Source organism: Callorhinus ursinus, unplaced genomic scaffold (genome assembly GCF_003265705.2).
Source record: "Callorhinus ursinus isolate GAN/ISIS: 27379988/994484 unplaced genomic scaffold, GSC_fseal_2.0 scaffold50, whole genome shotgun sequence".
Taxonomy (NCBI): Eukaryota; Metazoa; Chordata; class Mammalia; order Carnivora; family Otariidae; genus Callorhinus; species Callorhinus ursinus.
The window spans coordinates 6,704,541-6,727,469 of NW_027397112.1; the positions used below are offsets into that span (position 1 = coordinate 6,704,541).

At 49.2% G+C, this 22,929-nt stretch overlaps 1 protein-coding gene across 6 annotated transcripts in view; it reads left to right on the plus strand.

The window, feature by feature from the left end:
- CACNG5 (calcium voltage-gated channel auxiliary subunit gamma 5) overlaps nucleotides 1-22,929 on the plus strand; it is a 37,697-nt gene that overhangs the window by 8,239 nt on the left and 6,529 nt on the right. The window contains exons 2-7 of one of the 6 annotated variants that reach the window (XM_073883241.1): nucleotides 1,986-2,126; nucleotides 2,633-2,760; nucleotides 2,851-2,928; nucleotides 18,198-18,283; nucleotides 20,527-20,639; nucleotides 21,967-22,255. In XM_073883241.1, coding sequence (XP_073739342.1) covers nucleotides 22,060-22,255 — 196 coding nt within the window. In that variant the 5' untranslated portion in view covers nucleotides 1,986-2,126; nucleotides 2,633-2,760; nucleotides 2,851-2,928; ... (1 more) ...; nucleotides 20,527-20,639; nucleotides 21,967-22,059. Of the gene's footprint in view, nucleotides 1-1,985; nucleotides 2,127-2,632; nucleotides 2,761-2,850; nucleotides 2,929-18,197; nucleotides 18,284-20,526; nucleotides 20,640-21,966; nucleotides 22,256-22,929 lie in introns of those variants that run through there. The other 5 variants (XM_073883240.1, XM_073883242.1, XM_073883244.1 and 2 more) reach the window with 5 other exon arrangements.

Below are 22,929 nucleotides of genomic sequence, written 5' to 3' on the forward strand. Positions count from 1 at the left end.
CTCTTATGAATAATGCTGCTCTGAATATTCGTGTACAAATATTTGTTTGAACACCTGTTTTCAACTCTTTGACATACATCCCTAGGAGTGCAGTTGCTGGGCTGGCTGGTAAGTCTATGTTCAACTTTTTGAGGCCCCACCAAACTGTTTTCCATGTGATTGCACCATTTATGTTTTTTTTCCTTTTTTCTTTTCTTTTCTTTCTTTCTTTCTTTCTTTTTTTTTTTTTTTTTTTTTTTTTGGTTTGTTTAAGAGAGGGAGCATGCATGTGGCCAGGGGGAGGGGCAGAGGGAGAGGGAGAGAATCTTAAGCAGACTCCACACCCAGCACAGAGCCCGGTGTGGGGCTCCATCTCATGACCCTGAGATCACGACCTCAGCCAAAATCAAGAGTGGGACGCTTAACCAACTGAGCCACCCAGGTGCCCCTCACCATTTTATGTTTCTACCAACAAGTGTATGAGGGTTCTCGTGCCCCCACATCCTCACTGAAACTTGTCATTTTCCTGAAAATCTTTTTTAAGTACAGTTACCCATATTTTATAAGCATGTGGGAGCTCAGAAAAGTTAAGTAAGTTGTCCAAGGCCACACAGTTGTTTGCTGGCCGAGCCAGAGCTTGAGCTCAGGTACTCTGCAGTCTTGACGGTCAACCTCTTCTCTTCCAGTGCTCATATGAGGCCGGGGTCCTAGGCTTAAGGTCCATAGGAATTTCACTCTGTTCCTGGCCCCGGCCTCTACAGCTGGCATTCCCCTGCCTAGCATAGCTTGCCCTCCAAACAGAGGTCCCCCTGAGTACGGCGCTGGGAGCACAATGCTACCAGCCGAGAGAAGGAAGTGTTGGCATGCAGGAAGCGGTGCCTTCCCCCACGGGATAATACATTCAGGCACCACCCACCCCCAGCCATCGCCTTGGGAGGCAGGCGACTCCTTGCATAAATCTCACTTGGGCTCAAAATAGGTGACTGTTCCCTGGCGGGTGACCTTGGCTTGCACCTCTTCATCCTGGAGACTCAAGATACCTTGGTCAGCCTCTTCCTGCTCTTCCGAAGGAGCTCGGGGGCTGGCAAATGCATGGCGCCAAGGCCACCTTCCAGGGCACGAGGCACCCCTGTGATGGAGCGCAGGGGGTGGGATGTGAGTGATATGGTCAGGAGGGCCCCCACTATTTCCTGGAGAGGATGTTATCTTCTGGAGAAGGTAGGCAGGATTCGCTCTGTGCATAGAAAATACCTATTTTTTTTTAACTCCACATCAGGATAGTCTGATCACTCTCCACACCCACCTTCAATTCCAGCCCTACTGTGAGACCACCTCTGGCCTTGCCACTGCCACATAGCAGTCATCTGGACCTTATTCCTAGATCTTAACCCTGATAACCTGGACCCCGCAGCCTGACCCTCCAGAATACGACTCCTGTTTGGTACTGTGGAGCCACTGGGACTTTGTGGTCTCAGAAGCCAGGCGCAGAGCTCACACCTACCTCTCAGTGTCTGGGTGACCTCAGGCCAGTGGAGTGTCATCCCTGAGCCTCAGTTCCCACATGAATGTGCAACATCCGCATGGCACTCCCAGAGTCATCACGAGGACTGAGTGAGATCGTTGTGTAGAGAAATAGCTGGAATGCTGCCCGATCAAGAATTTACAAACACTAGCCTCCTGAGGCCCTACTTCCCAGGAGAGCCCTGGTCAGCTGTAGAAGGGATGCGTGGGGTGGCCAGAGCCCTTTTGGACTTCAACAGTCCAGAGCATTTGTAGCCAGAATCCCTACACACCTTCAGATACAGACGTCGGTACAGGGAGCACTGCACCCCGGCCTAGCCACAGTAACGGTGCATGTCGGGAGAACCGCGATGTAATCATCACCTGAGCAAACCCGAATGGAGGGGCTCCTGTGTGCCGGGCACGATGCTGGCTGAGTAACTACACGTGACTCAGTCCTCACACAGCTGCACAAAGGGGGTTCCGTTTTCATCCTCCCTATATAGATGCAGAAGCAGAGGCACGGAGCGGTGAGGCCACCTGCCCAAGGTCACAGAGCTGCTAAGTGAAGTAGCAGGGATTTGAACCCAGAGCAAATTTGAATGAAGGACCCTTGACTTTTGTAACTTCTTGGGCTACAGCCCCAGGTATGAACTTGCTATGGGTAGGTCCTTCCACGTCTCATGCTTCCTTTGCTCTGGGGAATGTTGACTGCCCCCTGAGGACACAACGAAAAGGGCCCCAAGGTGGGGGCCCCACTCGGCCGTCATGTGCTGCCCCTTTCTGGAACCTTCTGTGGGACATTGCTCCAGATTTCCAGGCAGCCCCCCCCATGCCTTTCCCTCATCCGACTCCCACAGGAAACTTCCAGAAGCTTGAGGGGGGAGCAGCTGCCACGTGCTAGGAGCTATGCCCAGCCCCACATACTGTGCTGTATTTCATCCCCTTAGCACTTGTGTGAGGACATATTATCTTACCTTCTTAGCTGAGAAAATGGAGGGCCTAAGAGGTTAACCGAAATGTCCAGATGAGAGCGCACAGTATGCCACACAAGTTAGGGGGCTGGAGGCTCCCAGTCAGAGCTTGGCTGATGACAGTGCCAGGTGTGGGCTGTGTGCATGAAGGGTCATGCACTCCTCACTATGTCCCTAAGATAGGTGCTGTGACTGCCTCCATTAAGAACAAGGCTGTGCAAATTCAGACTAAAGGGTACTGGCTGATAATGCTATTTGCGCCAGTTGGATTTCAGCGCAGCTTTGAAGGTGTTTGAGCCCAAGGCAGGTAGGAATTTTCTCTGCAAGAGATGGGTTTGGGGCTATGGTAGAGGCCCCGCTTCCCTCCTTTAACGTTCTCTCTCACCACCCCACCCAGCTGGTGACCAATTTCAGACCCTGCTGATAGTCCCCAGTGCTGGGAGCAGAGAAGAGCCAGGACATCCAAAGCAGATAAGTAGGTGGCCCTTGTGCATCGATTGAGAACGGGTTGTCAACTCAAGTGCCAGCAGGTGATGGCTGGCCATTAAGGGAGCACGGCTGGGTTCACCCGGCTTCAAGATCAATTCATATCAAAACCACAGCCAACATTTGTTTTCCGTTGTGCTTCTGTGGAGGGAAATAAAAAATGCAAGGCACAATATAGAGACATCATTCTGCACTATTGATTTTCTTCCGCTCCCTCCCCCTTCCCTCTGGATCGGAACATCTGTCTCCCTCCTGATGAATGTGTTGTTGTGGGAAGGATGAGGAACACTCATCATGTGAGGGGCCCCGGAGTCACCACACCGGGCAGGAGGGGCTGTGGAAGGGAGAGAAGTCAGCCAAGGGACGGAGGCAGAAACAGCCGCTGTGTCTGGTTACTACCCGGGGGAGGGGCAGATCCAGCACGGGTCAGCTTGGGTGGGGGGAGGGGAGGCGAGGGGGTGTCTGATGCCCGAGTCTTGGAGGTTGCACTTCCTGGGCTCTGTCCTGGGGTCTACCTGGGAAAGCACCCTGCCCCTTTGTGGGGAGAATGGGGTGAACACAGGTAGAAGACTGTACCCCAGAGGATGCAACTTCATGTCCTCCCTGGGCAGGACACCTCTCTCAACCTTGGTCTTGCCTGCAGAATGAATCATGCCGTTCATAACTCCATGTTCCTAGACTTGAGGATCCAGGGAGGTCACAAGCCTGTATGAAAGTATTTCATAATACATCATTGATGCCGAGGGTCAAGGTCAATGCAGTAGATCAACAAACCCTTCTGTGCTGTGTGGTTTCTCCCTGTTTGCCTGATGAATGACCCCAGGTCCCTGAGTGTATAACCTTTGTGGGATCAGAGAGTCAGACAACAAGGTTTAGAGCACTGTGAAGGTGTAGAATTCAATAACCGAGAAAGAAGATGAGGCAGAGGAATTAAAACCCCTTCTTCCTCCAGGAGGTGGGTCCCAGGATAGCTCCCTGCTGGTCTGGCCAGGAGCTGAGCTTGGTCGATCATCAACAAGCCAGTGGAGGTGAGAAAGCAAGTCAGTAGTCATCCTGCCTCCAGCCCCGTGAGCTGCTCAGCTCCTGAGAGCAGGCTGCAAGCGAACACCATCCACTGGTCTGTGCGACTCCCCGGTACTCCCTTGCTGGTGTGGGCTGCTTGCTTCATTCCCTCCTTATATACCCTCCTCCTTCCCCGTGGCAGCCCCATTCCTGCGCTCTCAGCCAGGGACTGAAATTGACAGGGGGAGGGGGCCTGAGGACCCCATTAATGGCTTGCAGAGTTCCACGTGACTTGGGCATTGCAGACGGAGGTCAGCTGTCCATTAAGCTATGGAACTGAACACTCCACTTAGCAGTGTATATGGGACACGGTTAAATAATGAAAATAAAAATAGAACATTGCAAGAGCCTGGGGCAGGCTGGCTTATGCCCCAGGAAGAAGCAGAGAAGGCCATTCCAGGGAGAGGGGAGGGAATTCGCTGTCAGCCGCCCCCTGCCATGAAGCTGCTCTGGTTTAAAATATATATTTTTCTTTATATATAGGTCATCTTTTGTTAATTTTTAACTTAAAGTTCATATATACGTATACACGCACGTGCCCCAAGTGGAGAAAATCTGTGCTTCTTCGATAGCACGTTGGGAAATTCAGAAAAGTAGAGAGAGGCAGTCTTCCCTCCTCTCCCCCACTCCATATTTCTGGGTGAGGGTGTTCGAGATCTCTGGTACCACCCCAGGAGCGAAAGGGAATGAAAACGGCACCCCTGAGCTCCAGGCTGCACCACCACAATCAGCCAGCAGGGGGCAAGTAAACCACCTGCCTTCTTACCTAGTCTGGCATTGTCCCTTAGTTTCAGGAAGACAACTAATTAAAAAAAGGGAAAAAAAGATCATTATGTCACTTTAAAAATGTGCCACATATTTATTAAACAAAATTGGGGAAAATAAATAGTAAAGTAGGAAGAATAAACAAATTTATCCATCCTCTTACTATCAGAGCCACACTCTTAATATTTTTCTATTCGTCATCCCAGATTCTTGATTTACAAATTAGCAAACAAATTATTGATATTTTGCATCCCACTTTTTTTTTCATTTAACACTGTCTTACCATCATTTCCTTCAATGACAACATTGTCACTGAGGACAGGAACTGTCCAGGAATTGTCCATTGAGTGGATAAAGCCCTAGTTCATATAACCCTTCCCGTTCAGAAAGGCATTTTGGTGGTTCCGAGCATTTTGCTACTACAAGCAACAGCGAATAAACACCTTTGTGTATTTTTGTACTTCTGTCTATTTCCGTATCAGCAATTACGAGAAGTTGAATTTTGGGGACCAAGAGTAATGAACATACATAAGGTTGGATGCATGTTGCCAAGTGACTTTCCAAAAGGGAAACCCCACTTTACTCAGTCACCAGCAGAGTGTGAGTGTTACTCTTTCAGGGGTTGAAGTTGTTGTTTCTAATTGAGCTTTTTCTTTTCAGATCATTGTAGATTCACATGCAATTGTAAGAAATCACACAGAGAGATCCCATGTGCCCTTTATCCGACTTCCCCCAATGGTAATGTCTACATTACATCACAAAGCAGCACAACCAGAGTTTTGACTTGAATGCAGTCGAGATGCAGCACATTTCCACACCACGGGGACCCCTCCTGTTGACACTGCCCCCCCCACCCCCCACCCCCCACCTCACTCTGGTCTCTGATCCCAGCAACCACTACTCTGTTCTTCCATTTCTTCATTTTTGTCATGTCAGGAATCTTACATAAATGGAATCCTGAGGCAAACTTTTAAAGAAAGTTATTGTCAAAAAACAGATGAAACAAGATTACAAGCAGAAGAACTAGAGAAAACACGTTTTTGAATTGGTTAGTCTCCAGGCCAGCACTGTCCCAACAGAAATAGAATACGAGCCATGTGATGTCATTTGAACTTTTCTACACCTGCACTGAAAGAGTATAAAGATATAGTAAAATTAATATATTTTAGGTAGCTCAATATGCCATTTCAACATGTAATCGATGTTTCAAAAACCACCAATGAGATTTTTTTACACTTCTCTGTAGTAAGTCTTAGAAACCTCATGTGTATTTTGTGCTGACAGCGCATCTCAATTTGGACTGGCCGCATGTCAAAGCATTCTAGAGCTACATGTAGCCAGTGGCTGCCATATTGAATAGCTTTGCTTTAGTCCAAATTGAACTGAAGACAAACCATGGGGTACATCTCCAGGCTTGTGAGGGTCCCCATGTTGGCTCGTGGCTCTCAACCTTGGCCGCACCTTGGAATCATCTGGAATTTTTTTAATCTTGATGCCTTACCCCAACCCCACCCAAGCAAAGAGTCGGATATAATTGGTCTTGGGAACAACCCAGCATGGGGATTTCTTTTAAACTCCTCAAGTGACACTAACAGGCAGCAGGGATTGAGGGCGACTGGTATAAGGGCTGGAGGTTGTGTCCTGTCCGATCCTGTCTGGCCGTAGGATTCTGAGAGAGGCCCTGGGGATGACATTCTCTTTTCTCGTCTCAGTTCCTGACCTGACTTCTTAGAGAGCAGGCCCTTTCCTCAGAAGCAGCTCCTGAAGGTTTCTGCGCCTCCCGGCCCGCAGAATCCTAACCCCAATCTCTGCCTTATTCATTGGAGACAGTTATCAAGGCTAGTTTTCAAGGGAGATGCACACAAGCTTCCTCACCCATTGCTCCCACCCCACTGGCGCCATCTTGTTACCCTGAGTATTTTCCCCACTGGGATCAGCCTCCTTGGTGGCCAGTCTTGCTTCCTTTCTGGATCAAGGAATGAAGATGGACACCGGCGGAGAGCCCATGACCTACTTTATGTCACGGAATCCTCGCAGCTGCTCTGTAAAGAAATGAGCATCCCTGTATTATTGATGACACTCAGAGAGGCTCAGTGAGTTGCATGAGGCCCCAGGGCCCCCACTGCACTTCTGGGCTGACCTTGACCAAATGGGCCACTGGCAGTATGAACCGAGCAGCCAGAACAAGGCTGAGGTTCATGCTCTTCCTGCCTTGCACCTCTTTTTCCAGACCAGGGCTCCTCCACACCTGATGGCTCTCGGGCCGTATGTCACTGACTGAGAGGAAGGGAGAGCAGCCCTTGCCTCGCCCACCTTGTCGCCGACCACCCCAGACCCGGTGAAAGGTGACATCCCCCCACCCCTTCTTGGCCCTCAATTCCCTCCCCAGGCTTTTACTTTGTCATCCAGTCAGGAAATATGAAAATCTGTCTAAAAACTCTGTAAGCACTCTGACTTCATCTCTTGGAGGGCGTGAGGCATCTGCTGGGGCACTAGACCTCCAGGGACCCTCCAGGGACCACTGGCCCACCTCCTGGGACTGAGGGAGCCCATGGACTTCCATTCCACACCCCACACGGCCATGGGCGTCCTGACTCACAGGGAGGGCCATGCTCCCAAGCAGGCCATCGGGGGACCTCAGGTTGGCCTAGACGTTGTTTCATCTTAGGTCATGGGGGCGGGGAGCAGAAAGCCACACGCTGAGAACAGACTCCGCGGAGAAATGCGTCATCCCCTTTGATGCCTCTCCCTCCTTGCCCATCTCGTTCCAGACTATCAGCCTGAGGTGGCTGGCACCTCATCTTCCTTTCTGCACTAACGTTCAGGAGTGCTGGAAATCCGGACTTGGGTCTGTCGTTCCTGGGCCCACAGCAACCTGGCTGGCTCTCTGTCTGACCTAGGGCTTAGGACTCAGTGAGGCAGGGGCTGGGCCGCGTGGACAGGGGCAGGGGATGGGGTGGTGGAGCGAGGGGAGGCATGACTGTGCGGGCCACACGCCCTCAGAATCCTGAGTTATGGTAAAATATGCCAGAGGCTGGGAGGCGGTGCTTGGCAGGAGGTGTTTATGACAGAGCATGCACGGAGTACTTTGTAACCTGGCCAGGCCACGTGGATTATCTTGAGAGAGTCCTCACGCAGCAGCATGCCCCTCGGGGGGAGGCCTGCCTTTGCCAGGCTCCCAGCTTGCCTCTTGGGCCCCAGGGCGGTCCAGGCAGCTTCTCCAAAGCCAGACCTGTTTTCCTCCCCAGGCTGCCCCCACCTCTCCTTTCTGCCTTCTCCCAGAAGAAGGAATCAGCAGCAGAAGAAATATCTCCCCTGAAACCTAAATACGCTAAGCATGGAAGGGGGCTGGCCGTGGCCAAGAATAGCTCTGAGTGTCCAGCAGGAAACACTCAGTTGCTTTTTTCTGCTTTCCTCCTCTCTTCCTCCTCCTCCGTGATCACTATTTATATCACTACTTTTTATAAGGAAAATCTCTGGCTTGTCCATCCACCTGAGTGATGCAAAGACCAAGGACCAAAGGACTTGAAACCTTCGGCCCTTTTATCTTCGGCAAGACGCTGATTGTGTTGAGAAAAAAAATCAGAACAAAGTTTGCACTTGACAGTCAGGAGTCTCCACTTTTTGGAAGCGAGTTTCCAAGGCGGTGAGCTAAGCACTCTGGAAACCTAAGCAGGGCATCCCTACGAGAACCCGTCCGACGGATGAACAAGAGGCAGTCCAGCATAGCAGGGGGTGAGGCCAGGTACCTCGGTTCAAGTCCCAGCTCCCCCGCTTTCTGGCTGGGTGACCCTGACCCAAATGGAAACCCAAATCCTCTTTAGAAAAGACAGAGTTGCATACTTCACCAAACCCCCCAAATGCCTTAACCACCAACCCCCCACCTATAAAGTGGGGATAATGACCAGGGTTAAGATGAGCTGTGTGCACTTACTATGTGCCAGGCTACTGTTCTTATTTTAAACTAGATGCATTTAAACTAGCTCATATAATCCTCATTACCCTATGAAGATGTTTCTACTAGTATTATCCTTATTTTATTTATTTTTTATTTTTTTTATTTTTTTATTTTTAAAGATTTTATTTATTCATTTGAGACACAGAGATACAGAGAGAGAGAGAGCATGAGCAGGGGGGGAGGCAGAGGGAGAGGGAGAGGGAGAAGCAGGCTCCCCGCTGAGCAGGGAGCCCGACGTGGGACTCGATCCCAGGACCCCGGGATCATGACCTGAGCCGAAGGCAGACGCTTAACCATCTGAGCCACCAGGCGCCCTTATCCTTATTTTAATAACCGTGCCTACTGCAAGGGGTTGTGGCAAGGATGAAGTGAATTAATCCGTGTAGATTGCTTAGAGCCGTGTCTGGGTCAGCCTGCAGGAATCAGGGAGCAGAGGTGTGCACAGGTGAGAGAAGCAAGCAGACCCCAAATCAGGGAGGCTGAGGACAGCAGAAAACTCTGGACCCAGCTCCCTCTGCAAGCTCTTGCAGACTGGATCTGATAGATGGCCAGTGTCCCCCAAATTAGATCAAGCCTGAACATTTTTCCTGTCTACACACATTAAGACACGGGGCACGGAGTTGTTTTTCATTCCTGGCTGGCTTGTATTGCGCCCAGTAGCTGTGGGGGCAGAGTGATGTTACAGCTCATCCATGCGCCGGCCGTGTGAACGGGAGGAGGTGGCCACACGAGTGGGCTTCTGTCAACAATTAAGACTTTGTGCCACTGAATGATGTAGTTTGCAGCTCTTGTTGCTGCTCTATTTAAGTGGAATCTAAAAGAAGAAGGAGGGACGCCTGGGTGGCTCAGTTGGTTAAACGTCTGCCTTCGGCTCAGGCCATGATCCCAGGGTCCTGGGATCGAGCCCCGCGTCGGGCTCCGTGCTCTGCGGGGAGCCTGCTTCTCCCTCTGCCTCTGCCACGCCCCTGGCTTGTGCGCGCTCTCTCTCTCTCTGACAAAAAAATAAATAAAACCTTTAAAAGAATAAAAGAAGAAGGCAGTATGCAACCCTGTCTTTTCTAAAGAGGATTTGGGTTTCCTGCAAAATAAGAATCCATGTCTGCTGGGGTGGAAGTTAGGGGGGCGGCTCCTTTCACGTGGGGCTGGTGGGAGGGCTGGCCAGGACTTCTGCTGGCGGGGTCCCTGATGTGACACACAGTGAGGGTGTGGCTGCGTGGGGCGGAGGGGAGGGTGTGCCTATGGCTCGTGGTGAGTGGCAGGGCTGGGAGCTCCAAGGTGCCCACACATCTACAAGAACCCACCTCTGTGTTGTTGAAGAGAGTAGAATTCTTTACATTCGTGGGTTAAATGGAAAAGAGGACTGGTCTCGATCACTGCCTGGGGGAGAAATGCCCAGAGCCTGGGTTTGGGGGCCGGACACACCTAAGTTTGAATCTAATCTCTGTCACTTTATGAGCTGAGTGACCACTGTGTCTTCTAGGTCAAGAAAGAATAATAATGTGACTTGGCAAGGTAGATCTCAGGCTGAGATTATGGATGCTCAGCAGATAAATGGGCCCCGCCAGTGGCAAACTGCCATTACCCTCTTCATCATCACGGTCATTGTTTGTCCTTTTCTGATGTTCACGTTCCACGGTCTTCAGTGCATGTTTGCGCCTGGCGTGCATTCATAATGTGGGCATGTGAACTAAAAATAACCGTCTCCATTACCTGCAAAGCTCTTAAATCAGCCACAGCGATGAGTGCCCTACACACCCCTCCCTTTATCGAGAGCTTCCGTTCTGAGCGCCTTAATGTGTATCAGTTCACTAGTCCCCGAAGCCCCCCCGTGAAGAAACATTGCTATAATCCCATTCTACAGGCGAGGAAGCCATCTGAGTAAGTCTTTATGGGAATCATTCAATGAAATCCTCAAGACAGCCCACCAAAGCGGGTATCTCTCCAGCCAGGAACTGAATCTGAAACTTTGATTCATTGAGCCACAGAAGGGATGGATGGCTAGAGAAAAGGGATAGAGGAAATGGAGCTCTTGTCCCACCCAAGGCCCTGTTGGGGGGGAGGGAGGCTCAGCAAATGGGCAGAGGTGGTGGGGAGCCACCAAGAGGGAGTGGCGACACCCTGACTTAGAGGAGAGTCACAGCCCACCCATGTGCCCCCTGCTGGACCCCTTGCAATCGGCATCCCCTCCCGACTGCTCAGTCCGGCTCCCCTTCTCTTCAGGCTGCACTGAAGGTGGGACCTCAGCCTCCATACGACTCACACAGGGAGGCCATTGTCATGTTCTCATTTCTGCCCCATCAGGTGGTGGATCAGCATGGGGGGACCTGCCCAAAAGGAGGAAGAGGAAAGGGCACTGATCTCGTTCTCTTCCTCCTCAAAACATTGCCTTCAGTGGGAGTTGCTGGTTTTTAACCTAAAGCCCCTGCACACGTACCTGTGGGATGTAATCACAAGGCAGCCCTCCTCCCCTTTTTTCACATTGATTCAGGGGGACTGGTTCTTCCCTTGGCTCCAGGTGAACGCTGAAGCAACCTGTAGGGCTCTTCTGGTCTCTCAGGAATGCAAAGTTCCCCAGCCAGGAACTCAACTGTCCAGTCCCAAATGACAGCCAAACCTTCCAACTTTAGGCAAAATGATGGCAATTGTCCACCCTCAGCTCAGCTGTGTTATGGTGGGAAGCCTTTCAAAGCCCTGCAGAGGGGTACAGCTGGCCTCTTTTCTTCTTTGCTGCACCCCTCCCTCATGCCGCAGACGTGGAGGGGGGGCAGGAAGAGGAGGCAGGAGAGGTAGAATCCTTACCTGATGGGTATAGTAGTCATGACATGGCATAGACTCTCTGGATTTGGGAGTGTTCAAGGCTGGGTCTTTTTACCACTGTGCTTTCCTTGGGTTCTTCAGAGACACACAAACACCCTCCCATCCCCAGGGCCTTCTAATTTGTAATTCCCTTCATGTGGGGAATTCCCTTCATGTGTTGCATGCTCTCATGGTTCCTTCCTCAAACTCTTGGGAATCCAGTGGTTTCCCCCCCCCAGCTTCTCTCTGAGAAGCTCCTTCCCCCTTCCTGGCAGCCATCTTGGGTGGCAGCCATCTTGGGTGGGACCCTAGTCACTTCCATGCTAGTGCTACGCTCTCAGGCTTGGCCCACTGGTCTATAGAAATGCTCCTACATCCCTTGCCCCCACAAACTCAGGCAGTGCAACCAACAACAGAGCAGCAGTGAACTCTCCTTCCCTCCTACCACCACAGCAAGTAGCCAACATCTCTCTCGTTTTAGATCTTCTAGGTCAGAGTCACCCTCCAGGTCACTGGACTCCCAGCATACATTGAATCCTCTCACTAAACTTGAGGTTTGGGGCAGGGATTTCCCATCGTCCTGCCCTCTGTGGGATAAGGTATGTTTAACAACAAGGGGCACTGCTGTAACCCTTTCACACATTCTTCTTCACAAATCTCTCACTATCTTCAATTCAGTTAATGGTTTCACCATCAGTGTGGATGAGAACTTTAAGTTCCTCATCACCCCACTACTCTACGTCTTCTAGGGTGCTCTGCTCACTGTTTTGGAATATTGTACCTACTATCTTAGGGATTTCATGCACTCTTCTCTTTTGTGGACTCTTTTTCTGTATCTATATACATGTAATTTAGAGATAGATATACAGAAATATACATATATACTATATAAATATGTGTGTATAAACACAGTAAAATATAAAAAATATTTTATGTATATAAAATACTTACATAGTATATATGATTTTTTTTTTTTTACTCAAGAGTATCATACTATACATGATGTCCTGGATTTTTTGCATTTAACACTTAATAATTAATCTTGGAGAGCTCTCCATGTTGAACATACAGAGCTTTCTCATACTTAATAGCTACAGAGTATTCATTCTCTTATATGGCTGAATCCCAGTTTATTTAACCAGCTCCCCCACTGGTCATTTAAGTTGCTTGCTGTGCATGTGTGCTGTGGAGATATCCTTCCACATACATCTTTGTATAGTGTTGTGAATATATCCGTAGAGTCCATTCCTGGCAGAATTTGTAAGTCATGCAGTAATTGCATTTTTAGCTTTCATGGGTTTCCTCGAATAGGTCTGCATATTCACTTTGACCAAGTGTATATGAGAGTGTCTGTTTCTCACAACCTTGCTAGCCCTGGAGATTCATTCATTCATTCATTTATTCATTCATTCATTCTTCCTTTCTCTTTGTCTCTGTCTCTGTCTTGCTGGGGGTTTGCCAATTACACTAGAGGAATTTTTTTATTAGAGGCTTGTTTTCATTAATTTCTGCTATCTTATTGTTTTCTTCCTCCTATTTGGAGAGGGTTTTGTTTTTTGTTTTTGTTTTTGTTTTTGTTTTTGCATTTTTTTCTATCTTCTTGAGATAGATAATTGAATCATTTACTTTTTTTTTCTAATACATGCTCTTAAGGCTATAATTTTCCTTCTTTGCTTATGCCTAACTTTGCTTTATGCCACAAGTTTTGATAAGTCATGTTTTCAATCATCATTCAGTTCAACAACGAGAAAATCTTAAAATTAGAGGAAAAAGGCACATTAGCTTCAGAGTAATTTTACATATATTTTAAACCCACAAGATAGTATTATTTTTCCTTTTTACACTCACTGTTTTATCTTAATCCACATAATTACCCTTTTCATTTCTTCTTCTTTCCTGTATTTCTGTGCTTTAGTACCAGATCATTCTGCTTGAAGAATCTCTTGAGTATTTCTTAAAGATTTATTTATTTATTTGAGAGAGGGAGGGAGAGAGAGAGAGAGCTTGAGCAGGGGGGCATGGGGGTCATGGAGCCTCTTAAGGTTCTCTCTCTTGCTCTCTCTCTCCCCACTCCTTCCCTCTCTCCTTCTCTAAACAAACAAAAAGAACAAAAACCTTAAAAGGATTTTTCAGGAGGGGCAGAGGGAGAGGGAAAGAGGGAGCAGACTCCCCACTGAGCAGCCCGACATGGGGCTCAGTCCCAGGACCCTGAGGTCACAGCCCAAGCCAAAACCAAGGGTCAGATGCTTAACCAACTGAGCCACCCAGGTGCCCCAGTATTTATTCTGATGCAACTTTGCTGATGACAGATTTCCTCGGTTTTCATTTTTCTGAAATTATTTTTTTATTTTGCCTTCAATGTTGAAGGATATTTTTGCTGGGTATGAAATTCTAGGTTGATGATTGCTTTCTTAAAGCACTTTTAAAGTGTCATCATGTTATGTCATGACTTGCATCATTCCTGTTTCTGATGTCTCTTTTGTTTTGTCATAGTCTTGCTTCTTCATGTGTCTTGTAATTTTTTACTGAATGCTACATATTTTAATGGAAGATTGTAGAAGTTCTTAATGGTGTTATCTTCCCGCAAATAGGATTTACTTTTGTTTTTGGCAGTCTGTTAGATTAGAGAAGATTGCCTACATCCAGTCATGAATTGACCTGATTTGAAATAGGCTTCAGTCTTGTGGAAGCTGATCTCTTGTTCACCTGCAGTGTAAGACTTCCCAGGTCCTCTGTTTGAACGATTGGGCTGTTTATCAGACCTGCCCTTCTTGGTGAGGCCTGAACGCTGATTATTGACTTTGTAGCATCATGAGTCTGCTGTAAGAGCCTCATAGCCTTTTTCTCAGCCTCTCAGACCCACACTATGAATTGGCACATGCTTCAAGTGGAAAAGTTGTGCAACATGTTGGGCTTATTTGTGTCAGTGCCTTTCCTTTATCTTCAGATCTTGACCTCTAAAATCTTGGTTTCTTTGATTCCTCTACGATGTGTTCAAACAGATATTTTTCATTTTATAAAGCATTCTAGTTATTTTCACAGGAAGATTGATCTAATACAAACTAGTTCATCATAGCCAGAAATGGAAGTCTAAAATCTCTTTTTAGTTTCATTTAATGATTTGTTTTATTTTATTTTTTCATCAGCATGAATCTGTTTTAATTGTTGTAGCTAATAGTAAGCATAAATATCTGGTAGGTCCCACTCATCTATCTTTATATTTAAAAGGAATTTTGAGGGGTGCTTGGGTGGCTCAGTCAGTTAAGTGTCCGACTCTTGATTTTGGCTCAGGTCATGATCTCAGGGTTTTGAGATCAAGTCCTTTGTCAGGCTCTGCACGGGGGGCATGGAGCCTCTTAAGGTTCTCTCTCTCTCTCTCTCTTTCTCTCTCTCTCCCCACTCCTTCCCTCTCTCCTTCTCTAAACAAACAAACAAACAAAAGAACAAAAACCTTAAAAGGATTTTTCAGGCTCCTCTCAAATGCTTTTTATTATTCCAACCCCAGATTCATATGTCATTTTTCTAAAGAGAACTCATTGCATTGAATTCATCAATTAATTTAGAGAGAGTTGACATTTTTATGACATTGTCTCCCTACCTAAAAACATGATATATTATTTTATTTATGAGTCTTCTTTTATGTTTATTGATAGTTTGAAGGGCTTTTTTATATAACACTAGCACATAACTTGTTAAGTTTATTACCCTATAGTTTACCATTTTGTTGCAACATAGACAGCATTATATCTTCCAACTGTATTATAGCTGTTGGTTTTTATATGTTTTTATATGTTATTATGTGTCCACCCATTTATTTCAATGCCTAGAGGTTTCAAGTCTTGAGGTGACACACTTCCTTCTGATGCTGAGCCTCTAATGTACCTGACACTTAAATATTCAATACACATTTGCTAATGTTATATTTATTATCTGTGTCTACAGAAACACCACTGTGCCCACCATGAAGACACCTTTTACATGTCGATTCAGAGCACTTTAGCTCCTTGAATGTGAAGAACCTAATATCTCTCCAATCCAAATGCCTTAGATGATAGGGAGGTAAGAGAGGGTAGGAATTTGGCACAGATAGAAATGAAGGCAATTCTGCAGGCAGCAGTTGCCATGATAAGAGGGAAATTGGAGAACTGGATGGAGATGAGAAAGTCTGGGACATTTTGCCCCTTTTCAGGGACAGATGTACCCTATTAATTCTGCCTTGTTGTTCACTGCTCTTTGGGTGTCAGGCAGTGGCACTTTCTGACTGCAGCATTGTACAGAGATGGCCTGAGGTGGCCCAGCCTTATTTGATTACACTTGTATAAATCCTCACGACAATTTTTCTGAAGCTTTCCGTTTTACAGATGAAGATACTGAGGTTCAGAGTGGTCATGTGACTTGCTCAGGATGTGACATGGGAGAACTGGCATTCCAACTCAGATTTGCCTGGTCCCAAAGCCCATGTGCCATTGACTCCCCAACATAGCTGTAAAGTCTAGGATTAAACTATGACCCTCAGGCCACCTGGGATTTATGTCATACTTAGGCAGTGAGAAGGAGATGCTAATTAAGTGAATTATAGTTATTTGGTAACTTCTGCCTTAGAATAAATTACCTCAGAACCCAATGGTATAAAACAACAATACCAGGGGCTCCGTTGGTTAAGTGTCCAACCCTTGATCTCAGCTCAGATCTTGGTCTCGGGGTCGTTAGTTCAGGCCCCTGAAAAACAAAACAAAACAAAACAAAAAAACAACTACCATATTCTCCTGATTTTGTGGGGCAGGAATCTGGGAAGTGCTCAGCTGGGCTGTTCTTGTTTGGAGTTTGTCCAGCAGATGCAGTCAGACCATTGGCTGGGGCTGCTGTGATCAGAAAGTTCCACCGGGCTGGGTGTGTCCAGGGTGGCCCAGTCCCATGGCTGGGGGCTCAGCTGAGGCTGTCAACCAGAACACCTACTTGTGGTCTCCAAGGCAGGGGTTCTCCACCAGGGGTGATTTTGCCACCCAGGGGCATTCGTGTCTATTCACAGCAGGGGTGCACTAGCATCTGGTGGATGGAGGCCAGAGATGCTACTGACCATCCTGCCGTGCACATCCCAGCTCCCCACCACAAGGATGTGTCCAGCCCAAAACATCAATAGGGCCAAGGTTGAGAAACCCTGATCCAAAGCTTGGTGATCTCGGGCGAGTCGGACTTCTCGCCTGGGCACTGGCTTCCCCCTGCAGGGGATCCCCAGAGAACCAGGCAGAAACTGTATCTCCTCCTGTGACCCAGCCTCAGAAGTCACATGGTATCACTTCCATGGACTCTGTTGGTCAAAGTCATCACAAACCTGCCTTGACTCAAGGGGAGGAGAGGGGTATGGATCCCACCTCTCAATGGGAGGAGTGTCAAAGAATTTGTGGTTGCTTATTCACCACCATAGAATGTAATGGGGGGCAGCACAAGGGGAAGCAGGCAGAGCCACAGGCCCACTGAGGGCTGTCCTCTGGTCACCAGCTCATTCTGCTGGGTGTTGGCCAAGCTGACGCTGAGTCACTTAGACCCACTTACAGGAGCAGCTGCTGTAACTGGCTCGGAAGCCCTGTCAAGAACCCCCAAACCCCCAACCCTTCATCAAGCACTACAGGGTTTTCTGTGGGTTCATGGGAAACTGAGATCAGGATGTCTGCATTGGACTATGCTCCACTTCTTTTCTCCTCCCCAGTTGAAACCTGTCCACCCCGCCACACACACTCCCAGTTCTCCAACTGGGCGCTCACTCATGCCTGTAAGCTCACCTATCTCTGAGCACCTAAGCACTTCATTATTGGCTTGGGCAGAGAAATGTGCCATTGGTGATTTAATCTCCACAAGACATTTCCCCCTAATTGCTAGTCACAGATGATAATTAGCGACTGTTAATTCCTGATAATTAACAAGCTAATTCTTAGAGGTAATGGCACCAGGGCGATCATCTTAAAAGGCTCAAAGCTGCCGTGCTTCTGGGCCCCAAGCTCCAAGGGATGACAATGCATTTTGGCATCTCTAGCCCAGAAATTAACTGGGGCCCTTCCATTTCTGTTTACAAGGGCAGCAGTTGGACAATTGATGACTCTAATCTTTAGTTTTCCTCTCTGGATATATGGGGTTTTTTTTTTTTTTTTTTTAGAAGCTTTGTCGAGCACAGAACACTCTAAAGAAAATCAAATACACGTAACCTTAAGACCTGGAAGTATCCACCATCAACATTTTGGTTTATTTCTTCCTAGTCTGTGAATTTGTTTCATAGTTGAGGTCCTGACAAACATGGGGTTTTATCTCCAGCTTTATTCACTTAATATTATAGAGTAAACATCTTGTCTGGTGGTAGCAACTTATAAAAAAAAGGTCTGCCTCCCCCATGAGAAGAATCAACTGGATGCTATAGCCGAGGGAGAGGGTTCGTGAGAAGGAGAAACAACCATGGAAAAGCAAAGATCTGATTATGTGGGAACTGGGAATCCATTCCCAACCAGAGTGTCTTCAGGGGACCGCTGTCCCTGCCCCACCCACTGAAGATATTGACTGGAAGAATCTGTGAGCAAGCACACAGTCACACAGGAGAAAGGCTGGGAACTAAGATGTGAATGGTGGTGTTGCTTTCACAGTGGGCAGGTGCATGAATTTTCCCCTCTGCCTTATGATTTTCTGTACAGCACAGAGGAAAAAGCACTGGATCAGCATTCAGAAGATTTCCAGTTCACACTCTTGTCCCTCCACAGAACTGGCCGTACGATCTCAGGTGAATCTCTCCTCTGGACCCTGGTTTTCTAAAATGTGCTTTGAGGGAAACGTTAGTCTTCCTGCCCTGAAGGGTGGTTTTGGGAATCAGAAATGCTGGGTTAGAGTTCGCCTCTCAATATGAGAGGATATGCCGGCTGACTCCCCCAAAGTAAACCCAGGAGGGTCAGGAGACAACCTTTATGTAACACTAGGCTATTTCCAAAGACAATCTTCCGAAATACTGTGCCCCATGCATTTCTAGATTCCCCAGTGACCTGCTCTGGATGTGCTTCTTCACCCCAAGTTTCTTGAACCTGTTTACTCCTTCAGCAGGGAGATGATGTAGCCGTAGCATAAACTTGGGAATTAGACCTAAATTTAAATCAATCACAGGTCACGGGTGTCAGCCACCTGTGATGTCCTGTAGGCTCTGGAACATGTCTGAGCCTCAGTTTCCCCATCCATGAAATGGGGGCATATACCACCTACAACTTACGGGGTTCTTGTCAGGTCCCAATGAGGTACTGTACACAAAGGGCTTTCCCGTACTCAGCTCATGATATTTATTTGTGCATAAATACGATTTCAGAACAGAAGCACAAATACAACTGTGTAATGGGTAAGAGGACCATTTCTCGCTCTGCGTGGCGTCCCCCGGATTTGTTACACACTCCGGAAAGGGACTTTTCCCTTTGCCCAAGCTCACCCCAGGCTTCGCGGTCTGCTCCTGCAGTGTGGCTGGTGGGTCCACTTCAGTCTTTTCCTTTCTCTCCTGCATGTATAACTTCAGATCCAATCTCCTCTCCACCCTCCCTCCCCAGATCTCTCAGATCTGAGTCTTTTTTTGTCTCTCTGCCAAGCTTACTGTTAAAATTGGCCGGTCAGCCGTGATCTGTGCGCCCTGCAAGGCGGGGGGCTGGTTACCCCATTGCTGTGTGATGCTAATTCCTTACAAAGCACGCTGCATCCGTGCTGCGTTTAATCCCCCAGCAAGTTCATGGAGTGGCCTAGTGAGAGCTTGGTATTCTTCCCGCAGGGGGAGGGGGGACGGCAGCATTCGCAAAGTGGGTACCACGGAACCAGACACCATTTTGTGGACCCAGAAGTTCGGAAAACACCGCAGTGAGCGAAACTGCACACGCTTTTCAGGCCTGTAACATATTAATGTGCAGCATGATTCTTCAAGATCTAGATGCTGTACTTCCCATGCTTTTTTCCCATCAGAGTCTTTTTTACTAGAATAGTGCTCCACGGAACCCGCTTTGGAAACCACTCGTAGAGGTGGCATGGGAAAGGTCTCGGGAGTGGGGCAGGGTGAAGTTCAAAGGCAGGCACCACCACTTGCTAGCTGAGTGATCTTCGGCAAGTTTTTTAAAACCTTTCTGATCCTCAATTTGTTCACCTATAAAGTGGGGATGGTAACAGGCTGTAAGGATTAAAATAGAGAGTCAGGTGCTTAGCAGAATGCCTAACAGTTGAGAATATTCAATATACTTTGGCTTTTATTGTTATTCTCTTCGAGAAAAAAATGGCCCTCCGAAAGGTTACTGTTTCAACACGACACGGCTAGTTAGTGACCGGGCTGTGTCCGGGCGCCCCACCTCTCCCTTCCAGGCTCTTCGCAGCGTACAGAGCTGTTCTTCTCATCGGGGATCGAATCCCTTTTTCTCCTCTCCTTCCCTTCTTCCCCCCCCCAACCACCCATGGGCTTCTGATCCCCTTCCCTCTGGCAGATTCGGGGTTTTGCAAGCCTCAGGAATGAGGGAAAGTACCGCAAACTGCTAAAAAAGTCTCAGTTATCATTCTCTCGTCACTACCCATCCCAGCAGTCCAGGCGGTCACTTCCCTGGGGCTCCTGCAGGCAGCCTGCCCCGCCCCCTCCCCTCCCCCGGGGGCCCTGGGGTTCTGCCTGTGATGATGGGGTCACAGAGCAGAGTAGGTGCTTTCTTAGATGCGGGTAACCCCGGCGGGAGCCGAGCCGTCCCACCCCTTGTCCCACCGCACTGCGTGCAGAACGACTTGGCTTGTTGGTGGGGCTGGCTGTTGGGGGAGTTTCTTTTTCCCTCCTTCGTCAAAGCCGGTATGGGAAGGATGGTGGACAGCAGGCCTTTGCCCCCAGGCTCTCACGCACACCCCCAGGAAGCCAGCATGGGGATCGCTCCATAGCTGCGTAAACTCAGCTGGGCCGAAGCTGTGGAACCAGGGTCCGTTCCTCCCCCTTTGTTGCACAGAGCTCCCACTGTTCCTCCCCTTCTCCCACAGCCAGCTCAGACTTCACAGACGAATCAAGCCTCCTGACCGGAGCGTGGCTTCTGTCCCTTCTCCGCGGGCTCGGCCCAGACGTACCCGTGTCTTGGCTGGGTTAGGGTCTTGAGGTGGGTGACCCCCACCTCCCCATCACAGGCGCTGTGGCACTTGACTCTTTCCTGACCATTAACATTTCAGAATTTCTGACTTTCTAGGACTGACAGCAAAAGGGCCCGTGAGAGATGCTGACGGCCTGGCAACTTTGCAGGCATATGACTTGCTCTGCTGGCCCCCTCCCCTTCTAGAAATGGCTCTGCCTGCCCCCTACAGCCCCCTAGGTGACCCTCCCCTGGGCTCTCATCATATCCTGCCTTTCCCCATCATAGCACTTACTGCGTTGTAGCGTGGTTTCTTGTTGGCTGGCTCAGAGCCCCTCAGACTTCAGCAGATCCGCAGCTCACCTAGATCTTGTTAAAATACAGATTCTGGTTAAGAAAGTTGGAAGGCCCTGGGATTCTGCCTTTCTGACAAACTCTGGGATGAGGCCGATGCTGCTGGTCCATGGATCACACTCTGAGGAGCAAAGATCAGTTGTTTTCCACTTGGGCTGCACATTAGAATCGCCGAGAGCACCTGCAGGATACCCCTGCCCCCGTAGGAGGCCAGCTGCCCCAGAATCCCTCAGAGGGCCACCCAGGCTGGAGGGATTTTTAGATGCTCCCCAGATGTTTCTAGATTGCGACCAGTGTCCAGAAGCCCTGAACTGGGCTGTGGGCTCTGTAGAGGCTGGCCTCTGTCTGCCCCTACTGTCAGTCTTTCCCTGCGCGAGCCCACGCCTGGCCATGGCAGGTATCAGTAGGGGGTTCACGGCTCCCCTTGCATAAACTCTCGGCCTCTGGCTGGTTCAGAGCTGGCTCCCGCCAGTACCACCTGCTGAACCCGCAAGGTCAGTTGGGTTTAGAGGCCCATTGGCTTTGGACCGTGGTGTGGCTTCTTGACTTGGGCTGACCCAGAACTACAACTCACTGGAGTCCATGAAGAAGACACCTTCCCAAGAGGCCTTCTCTGCCCCTCTGCCTTTTCTTAAGGCCACTGCTGCTTCCCCCTCTGCATCCTGCTCAGAGTCCTTCTTAACACAGAGAAGTCCGCCCCCGCAGAGTTCATGCCTCCATGGGAGATCATGGGAACTCTTCGAGGGCAAGGAGAGTGTGCTGTTCATCTTGTCTTCCATGTGGGCACAGTGGGTTGCTGCAGATGAGTGAATGAATGGTGTTATCCAGCAAGGGGGGCTCCGAGAGAGGAAAGGGGGACCCTTGTAGTAGCCTGTCCAGAAAGCTGTGAATTCCTGAGGGGGAGAGGAAGCACCCCCATAGTGGCCTGGCACCCAGGAGCTGGCCTGGGGGTCTTTCTGTATCCGGTTAGCCGAGCGGGGTTGACTTGAGTTACCTCCTCCAGGCCCCTTATCTTGGCCTCCTCAGAGGCTCACCCTCTCTCCTGCCTCCAGAGACCACTTCCTTGGCTGCAGGCCGCCCAGCAACCTCTGGGAAGATGAGTGGCTGCGGGAGGAAGGCCCTGACCCTGCTGAGCAGCGTCTTTGCTGTCTGTGGCCTGGGTCTCCTGGGCATCGCAGTCAGCACCGACTACTGGCTCTACCTGGAGGAGGGCGTGGTCCTGCCCCAGAACCAGAGCATGGAGATCAAGATGTCCCTGCACTCGGGCCTGTGGCGTGTCTGCTTCCTCGCAGGTAAGGGCACCCCAGGTTGGGACAGCCCTCTCCCAGAGACAGGAGCAGCCCTTCCACCCCCCGGAAAACCTGCCCAAGAGCCCCCGTTGGGAAGAGATGCCCCCACTGGGAGGGGGCAGTTCACCAGAGATGGCGCTCGTGAATTCTGGGTGGGGCTCCCTGCAGCAACCAGGGCCCATTCCAAACGTAAGCCCTGAGTCACAGTGTCCAGGAGCAGGTCCTGTCATCCCTGGGACCTGTGTCCCTCCAACCTGAGAGATGAATGTAGCCACGCCTTCCCCACCCTTCCCCACACTGCTTCCCAGGCTGAATGAGGCTGGCCTCCCACGGGTCTGGAACCACCCTTGTGTGCCTTAGCCCGTGGAATTATTGATCTCAGTGCCTCCCCACAACACTCCAAGGCAGGACTTATTATTTCCACTTTACAAAGAAGCAAATGAAGACCAAGGAGGCAAAGTAAGTCTTCTTGACTCAACATTACAGGTCCACTCGTTTACAGAATGGGAAAGACTTGGCAGTTTCCCTGTTCCAATCCTGTGAAATGGGAAAGAGAAAACCCAGGTGTACGTCCTTCCAAATCGGCAAGATGGTGCAGGCTTTGATCCCACCTATCTGGGCCTCCCTCCAGTTCTTGAGGACGTCTCTAGAACCCTTGAGTTGCTATTCCAAGCACT